Source organism: Callionymus lyra, chromosome 2, assembly GCF_982586985.1.
Source record: "Callionymus lyra chromosome 2, fCalLyr1.hap1.1, whole genome shotgun sequence".
Taxonomy (NCBI): Eukaryota; Metazoa; Chordata; class Actinopteri; order Syngnathiformes; family Callionymidae; genus Callionymus; species Callionymus lyra.
The window spans coordinates 32688443-32696940 of record NC_141819.1 but is presented as its reverse complement, the minus strand read 5'-3'; the positions used below and the strand labels follow the sequence as shown (position 1 = coordinate 32696940).

At 43.2% G+C, this 8498-nt stretch overlaps 1 protein-coding gene across 1 annotated transcript; it reads right to left on the bottom strand.

Moving 5' to 3' along the window:
* Nucleotides 1-3834: 3834 nt before the first annotated feature.
* Nucleotides 3835-6404, bottom strand: LOC148086604 (intestinal mucin-like protein). Its single transcript, XM_087784771.1, has 6 exons — nucleotides 6099-6404; nucleotides 5541-5639; nucleotides 5318-5446; nucleotides 5190-5229; nucleotides 4995-5115; nucleotides 3835-4034 (listed from the first exon to the last, which is right to left on the bottom strand). Exons 1-6 carry the CDS (start codon nucleotides 6312-6314, stop codon nucleotides 3836-3838), a joined length of 804 nt encoding a protein of 267 aa, XP_087640897.1. The 5' UTR covers nucleotides 6315-6404; the 3' UTR covers nucleotide 3835.
* Nucleotides 6405-8498: the final 2094 nt, after the last annotated feature.

Below are 8498 nucleotides of genomic sequence, written 5' to 3'. Positions count from 1 at the left end.
ATAATTGGCAATCAATTGAATATTTTAAATTTTCAAACTATTAAATTATATAAAAACTATAACTAAGGACCATGCGATATTTGATACATCTTATACTGTGAATAGGAAATAGTGGAGGCTTGGCTCCAATAGAGAACAATTTAGATTAGATTTGATTAGATTGACTTTAATAATCCCTCTGGAGATCTCCTTCAGGCATTTGGGTTTCCATTTCACAGCAGACATCATAAAAAAAAGAACAAGAAAGTACAAACAAAAGAACAAATGGCAAGGGATGACAAGTGCAAGTATAAAGAACATAGATTAAAAATAAAGAAGATAGATCAAACACAGAGCTGGAGGTAGCAGATATGAAGATGTTGAGGTTCTCTTTGGGAGGGACGAAGATGAATGGAATCAGGGATGAGTCAATCATAGGAACATCACATGTTGGATGTTTTGAAGATAAGGTCAGAGATGCCATAATGAGATGGTTTGGTCAAGTACAGAGGACCAAAGAGAAGGTTTATGGATGTAGTGAAAGAGGACATAAAGTTGGTTGGTGTGAGAGAGGGGGATACAGAGAACAGGGTTAAAAGGAGGAGGTTGATTCTCTGTGGCGTTTCCTGAAGGGAGCAGCCAAAAGGAAAAGAAGAAGAAGATCAAATGGAAATAACACAAAGAACAGGATACAAAGATTAACATTGAATACATCATCTTTTCACTCCGCTCCTACCCAAAAATTCAGCATTGTACAATCTTATAGCACGAGGAATGAATGAGTCCCTGAGTCTATTAGTGTTGCATCTGGGAAGGAGCATTCGTGCACTCCATCTGATTCTCTGCTCACTGATGACAGTGTTCAGAGGATGACTGTCATCATCCATGATGAACAGTAGTTCGTCCAGAGATCACCTCTCTGCAACTGTCACCAGTGAGTCCAGCTTCATGCCAACTACATATTTGAAGGTATAACTGTTGAAAAGGTGAGCCCCCAGGAGAAAATGTATGACAATTACCCCTGGTTTCAACCGAACCAAACAGCTGTGCTACTGAGGCGCTATGGACATTTGCAACCTGTCTCACCAGATGTGTATGTATTGCGTTTGAAACATATTGTATCAATTTAAACAGGCAGTAAACCAGGGACTACTATATATACTATAATGTATTACTGTTTTTTGTCGCTAATTCTCTTATGAGAATTGCAAGGAGGGCTGGAGCCTATCCCAGTTTCATCATGGGGAGGCCAGTCTGTGGCAGGGCATACAAAGACAAACACAAGTTTGGCTTGGGCCGCATACTGCATGTCTAGAGAGCTGGGGCGGTTGATGTCCACTGTCATCCAGGCTCGCCGCCAGTTTTGGCTGGCACAATCTCCTCTGACGGAGGCATGCAGGAGAACTCTCAGCAGTGTTCCAGTGGAACCGGGGGAGCTGTTTGGACCTGCAGCGCTGGAGGCGCTTGATCGCACAGTTCAAGCCAGACAGACTCAACAGCAGCTGACCGGGCTTCGCAGGAGTGTGCCTCCTCCTTGCAGACCTAGGGGTTCTTCAGCTGCCCCCCAGCTGCGCTATCATCTACATGCTTATCCCAGAGGCTACCTCAGGTCTCAGCGCCCACGTCCACAGCCTGCTCAGCATGTGGCACAGACCTTTCGAGCCCCTGAGTGGCTTACATACTGTCTGCTGTACCCCCAGAGCCTCTCGAGGCCGGGGGCCCCGGCACTGAGGCCTTGGGGCCGGCTGTCGGCTGTTCCCAGCAGCAGCTCATCTATTGGGCTGCTTCCACCCAGGACCCTTGGGTGCTCTCCACCTTGACCTGTTACAAACAGGAAGGGTCTACTCAACTTACTTTCTAGTAACAAAGAAAGATGGCGAACTCTGCCCTTTCCTCAACACAAGGGGACTCAACAAGTTCCTAAAGGTCTTGAAATTCCACATGCTCAGCCCTGCAAAGGTTCAAGAGGGGAGTGGTTTACATCAATAGACCTGAAGGATGCTTACTTTCATGTTCTTATAGCACCACACCACAGACAGTTTCTGAGTCGCAGAAACTCCACGTAATGCAACCACTAGCCCCCGCGAAAGAGGGGAAGGACCCACGCAATTAAAGGAAGTGGTCCTTCCCTTAAATAAAATATTAATCACAGATTGATTCAGTGTGGAGAGAATATACAGGTAAGATGCTCCACAAATAAAGATGTGAAAAATGTAATGGTGAAGCAGTAGTAGCATGTACTATCAATTATACGTTTGATGAAGCATCCAATTTCAGAACAATGAGAACATGAATTTGAATACCCCAGTTGTATGATTACACTCAAACTATTCACTGCGCGATTGTCAGTCTCATCAAGGACATAGACGATCAGGAGTACAGAGAGATGACACAGGACTTTGTGGACCGGTGTCAGCTCAACCACCTCTATATCAATGCGGGTTAATGCAAAGAGCTGCCGAAGAACTGTAGACATCAATTATTTATTATTTATTTACATTCAAAATTGTCATGTAAATGACCTCTAGCCAATTTTCAACATATGGTTTGGGTTATTATCGACATCTCTAATTTTCATTTTTTGTAAAAAGAAAGAATACTGCAAAGAACAGTTTTCAATTATTTAATATTTAATTATTACAAGGCCCACACCTCCATGCAACAGCTGGGGAGGAAGCTCATCAGAATCCTAATTATATATATATATGACTATTTATGCAATGGTTTTAAGAATATCGTTTTTTTAATTTGGCTTTGTTTGTGGAGAACTCTGCACTTTACCAAGGCCAAATGTCAACTCAGCAAACAGGATAAATGCACCACTAGTACTAGGCTGCATCCGGCATTCATCTTATCAGTCACCTATAGATCATAGGACTGTAGTCCAAAGGCTGTGTCAGACAACAGAGAGGACAAGTACAGGAGTCTTATACGTGAATTTGTGGACTGAAGTGAGAGGAACCACTTGCAGGTGAAAACCTCAAAGACCAAGGAGCTAGTCTTGGACTTTGGGAGGCCCAGGACAAAGCCACATCCAGTGTCCATTAGAGGTGACGAGGTGGAGATAGTTCACTACTTTAAGTACCTCGGTGTGTGGCTGGACAGTAAACTGGACTGGTCCTGCAACACAGACCATGTGTATAAGAAAGTTCAGAGTAGACTGTACTTTCTGAGGAGGCTCCGATCATTTAACATCTGCAGGAAGCTCCTCTACATGTTCTATCAGTCTGTGGTGGCCAGTGTCCTGTTCTATGCTTTGGTGTGTTTGGGTGGGAATGTGTCCTAGAGGAGTGTCAACAGGTTGGACAGGAGGGCTGGCTCTGTGGTTGATGCTTGACTCACTGGTGACAGATCTCTGGACAAACTACTGTCCATCATGCATGATGACAGTCATCCTCTGAACACTGTCATCAGTGAGCAGAGAAGCAGATGGAACACTATCTATTGCTAATCGCTACCATCTATCTATCCATCTATCTAAACCAGTCAAGAACTGTATGTATTTCTATTGGTAACTTAAATTATTAAAACGTTTCATTTTGATTAACCCAAAAGGGATCCCCTTTTTTAAGGTAAAAAATAATAAATAGAGATTTATATTTATCAAGATAACAGCATCCGCCGTGATTATTAAGTTAGTAGTTCTCTAAAGCACTTCATTGCAGTAGTATGGTTAGAAAAAAATAAATGTCGACACCAATTTTCATGTTGCTGAAATATTATTTTTATTAATCATTATACAAGGAAAGTAAAAGAAAGTTAACTTGAAATTCTGTCAAAAAGTGACGGCACAAAAAGGAAAAATGAAAGTGTTAGTCATTCTAGTCATTCCATGTAGGGTAGATCAGATCTGTGCTCATCGTCTCCTGCGGCGTGGACGTGCTGTTGCCCCTGGCACACACTCAGCTTTGGTGCAGCGGCATGATTCCACCAGGGTGTAGGTGTGCAGGATTTTGGTTCCGTCCTCACAGGTCATCTCTACCTGCCTCTGACTAGTAGCATCCTCTTGGCAACACTCACACTGGTGCATCATTGAGTTGGCTGCAGCAGAATATCTGAAAAAGTAAAAAAATATATATATATAGAAAATTACCAATTTTTGGAAAAGTGGAAGGAGACGCTAATGTGCTGAGATTAATCGAGTAAAGCAAGGGGAGTATCATTAAGCAACGTTTGAATGAGGTAAAACTCTTGGTTATTATTATTAAAAGTTTAGTTTGAGATGTATGATTGTCATCTGGCAGATAGAGCTTTTAAAAGGAACTGATTTGTTAATTTTGTGTTTTTGATTTGAATATTCAGTACATACATGAAAGTTCAGTGGCTGTTTATTTTACATTGATGTAAGCATTAAATTGAAAACAGCTCCCTATGAAACAGCATTAATGTGGAAACTATTTGTTGTACGTTTTAAACATTTGTGCTAACTGGGAACAACTTGACAGAGAAATAATATTCAATGCTTGTTGTGTACCTAGTACCTACCACTAGTGGTGGGTGGATGAAACGTCATCCATCAGTGTTTATTTTCTTAGAGGCCAGTAGGTCACGCCCTCAATTTTAAACAATTGTGTGAGGTTTCAGTGGAAAGCAATGGATAATAGAAGAGAGGGTGCCATCTAGTGAAATGGTAGAATACTGCTTTACAAAGATCCATCTGCCTTTTTAAGAAAGTATCAGAAAAGTATTAAGCAATATCAACCTACTTTAAGTTATTTTAATTTGAAAAAACATGATTGTGATGGAGGCTGTGTAATAGAGTTTATATTTGCAAATAAAAGATGCTTTATCCCTGCGGCAGAGTTTGAGTATATGTGTGTTATGTTTATGTATTGCACAAGCCTGTCTATGTGACATTTCCCACACCAGTAAATATATCTTAACTGTTCTCTGTTATCAGGGGAGGGAAGTGGTAAATTTGGAGGTAAGTGAGCCTCCAAATAACTACTAATTTGTGGATTAAAAATTAATCTTAAAACAAAAAAAATCACAATTCTTTTTTTTTTTTTACTTACTTCGATGTGCTTCCACAGTGGCCTGCACAGGAGGAAATGCTAACCGGCACTGTTGTTCTACACTTGTCATCCTCAAGGATGATCTCTTCAGTTTTAACCTCACAGACACTGCGCAGCTGGCCTGCAACAGAGAATCATCATAAGTAAGAGACCCATTTGGGAATTTGAAAAGGTGCAGTTTGACCATTAACTTACAAGACTTGCAGCATCCATCAGCATCAGTTGTCTCCGTTCCCTGGACATTGAGAAAAAAGATGAAAGATTAGAGGTAGAACAGTTTTTTGAAAAAACTGTTTTCTGTAAAATTGCGTTGACAAACTCACAGGTTCACAGTCATCAGGGTTGAAGGTGGGACAGGACTTGATGATCTCGGTGGTTGTAAGTTTATCCCCAATCTTATCGCAAGTATATTTAACACAAGAATTGTCAGGGGAAACATAAATCTCGTCGACCTGTGGGAATATAGAGAACCACAAAATGACTCATTGTGTCTACATATAATTCTGGCCCAAAAATGGTGTTGTGTACAATAAAGTTAATACGTACCCCAATGAGAAGAGTAGAATTATCTGGAGCAGTAACGAGACAGCTCTTCTGAACACACTTTCCACAGCACTGGTCAGAATCGGGTTCATATTCATATCCCTGGATAGAAAATGAAACGATTTGCACTCAACTGGTTATTGACTAGGAAGAAGAAAAAGTGAAGACTGAGCTTGAAATTAAATTGTTTAAATTATTTGTTATTAGCGATACAGTATTACAGACTGCTCTCAGAATGGCACTGGGAGGAATAATATATATTTTATTGAGTTTTGTAGATTGTTTGTGACGCTTTGTGACCCTGGTCTGGAAAAGCGCAAATATAATTTACTTACTTACTTACAAAACAGTTGGAAGGAAGAAATTCCACTCATTAAAGGCGTGTCTCAGGATGTCACTTAGTTAAATACATAGTAGAATAATTCCAATTATTAAGTCATAGATTCTATAAAGTCATAGTGTTTTGGTGAATGGTAGCATTTATGTTCTCTCAACAGTCCTAATAGAAGGCCCCTTGTTAATAGAATATATTGGCAGTGGAAGTAAAAATACAAGACTAACCTCAGAGCAGCTTGTATTGCAGACAATGGGCTTGCACGTAATAATGTTGAGCCCTGTCTCTGGATCCATTTTTGGGCCACAGTAACATTTTTGGCAGAGTCCAGATTTCAAGGGTTTGTCCGGGGTACCAGATGGCGCTGTTATTGATGGTAAACGTGTTCTTCCCTCGGTTGTACCAGATGGTTGCACTGGGCCTGTTGGCAGTGTTGTAGTCATTGCTGTTGTTGGTGATGGTGGCCCAGGAGACACGGTTGGTAGTGCTGGGGATGTTATGGGTTGTTCAGTTTCTGATGGTGTGGCTGTTGACCTTGAAGGTTGGAGAGTAAATGCTGCTGTTGTAGCTGATGGTGGTCCAGTTGTTTTTGGTGTTGTTAAAGAAGGTTGAGCAGAACCAGGTGGTGGGGCTGTTGTTGCAGCTGTAGTGCCAGAAGGTAGGTTGGGGCCAGGCGGTGTTGTTTCTGCTGCTGTTTTAGTTGGTTGAACAGGTCCTGGAGGTGTTGCTGTTGTTCTAGGTGTTGTTCCTGATGGTTTCCTAGTTCCAGAAGGTGATGGTGTTGTCCCTGCTGTTCTAGATGGTTGTTCAGGTCCGGATGGTGGTTCTGTTGCCCTTAGTGTTGTTCCTAATGGCTGACCTGGTACTGGTGTTGTAAATAATGTTTTGGGGGTTGTTCCAGATTGTTGGCCAGGCGCTGGAGGTGGTGCTGTTGTTGCTGCAGTTTTTGCAGCAGGCTGACTAGGCCCGGGTGAGGGAGTTGTTGTTCCAAAAGGCGGAAGAGTTATTGCTATAGTTGTTGCTGATGGGACTCCTGTTGTTTTTGGTGTTGTTATAGAAGGTTGACCAGGTCCAGTTGGTGGTGCTGTTGTTGCAGCTGTTGTGCCAGAAGGTTGGCTTGGGCCAGAGGGGGGAGCTGTTGTTTCTCCTGCTTTTCCAGTTGGTTGCCCTTGTCCTGAGGGTGGTGTTGTTGTACTTGGTGTTGTTCCTGATGGTTGACTAGGTCCAGAAGGTGATGCTGTTGTTCCTGCTGTTCTTGATGGTTGTTCAGGTCCTGATGGTGGCTCTGTTGTTCTTAACGTTGTTCCTAAAGGCTGGCCTGGTACTGGTGTTGTTAAAAATGGTTTAGGCGTTGTACCAGATGGTTGGACAAGTCCTGGTGAAGGTGCTGTTATTGCTGAAGTTGTTGCAGCAGGCTGTCTGGGATCTGTTGAGGGCGTTGTTGGTTCGGAAGGTTGAAGAGTTATTGCCATAGTTGTTGCTGATGGGGGTCCTGTTGTTCTTGGTGTTGTTACAGAAGGTTTACCAGGTCCAGGTGGTGGTGCTGTTGTTGCAGCTGTTGTTCCAGAAGGTTGGCTTGGGCCAGAGGGAGGAGCTGTTGTTCCTGCTACTGTTTCAGTTGGTTGCCCAGGTCCCGGGGGTGGTGCTGTTGTCCTTGGTGTTGTTTCTGATGGTTGCCTAGGTCCAGAAGGTGAAACTGTTGTTCCTGCTGTTCTAGTTGGTTGTTCAGGTTCTGATGGTGGTTCTGTTGTTCTTGGTGTTGTTCCTGTCGACTGACCTGGTAATGGTACAGTGCCGGTTGTTTTTGATGTTGTTCCTGATGGTTTCCCAGGTTCCGATGTAGGCACAGATGTTCTTGGTGTTGTACCCAGTGGTTGGCTAGGTCCAGGTGGTGGGCCTGTTGTTTTTGGTGTTGTTCCTGATGGTTGACTCGGTGGTACAACCGTTGTACCTGAGAGTGGACCAGGTTCTGAGGCTGGTGCTGTTGTTCTTTGTGTTGTTCCAGACGGCAGACCAGGTCCTGAAGGTGGAGAGGTGATTCCAGATGTTGTGGCTGAGGGTTGTCTTGGTCCTGTTGGGGGGGCTGTTGTTCCAACTGATGTTCCAATAGGCAGACCTGTTCTAGACGGAATGGCTGTAGTTCCAACTGTTGTTTGAATTGGTTGTACTGAACCAGGTTGTGGTGCTGTTGTTCCTGTTGTTGTGTCACGTGGTTGCTGTGGCCCTGTCTTGGGGCTTGTGGTTCCTGTAGTGGTACCAGATTGTTGTCCTGGTCTTGGTGGAAGGCTAGTCATTCCAATTGTTGTTCCTATTTGTTGTCCAGGTAAAGATGGTATTGTTGTTCCTATGGTTGAACCTGAAGTCTGGCGAGATCCAGGTATTTGTGCAGTTGTTCTTGCTGTGGTGCCAAACGGTTTTTCAGGACCTAATGGTTGTGCAGTCGTACCAGCTGTTATTCCTAATGGTGTCCCAGGAGCTGGTAGGGCTGATGTTGTTACTTCTGATGGTTTTGGTCTGGTACCTGATGCTGTTACTGATGGACGTTCAGTTCCTGGTGATACTTCTGTGGTTCTTGGTGTTGTGCCTGATGGCTGTCCTGGTCCTGGTGGTGGGACTGTTGTCAGCAA

Excerpts from the sequence above, each read along its gene's own strand:
- LOC148086604 (XM_087784771.1), bottom strand. The coding sequence starts at position 6,314 with ATGACTACAACACTGCCAACAGGCCCAGTGCAACCATCTGGTACAACC. Across the intron at positions 5,640-6,098 it reads GCAATACAAGCTGCTCTGAG|GGATATGAATATGAACCCGA; the intron begins GTTAGTCTTGTA and ends TTTTCTATCCAG. Across the intron at positions 5,230-5,317 it reads ACCCTGATGACTGTGAACCT|GGAACGGAGACAACTGATGC; the intron begins GTGAGTTTGTCA and ends CTCAATGTCCAG.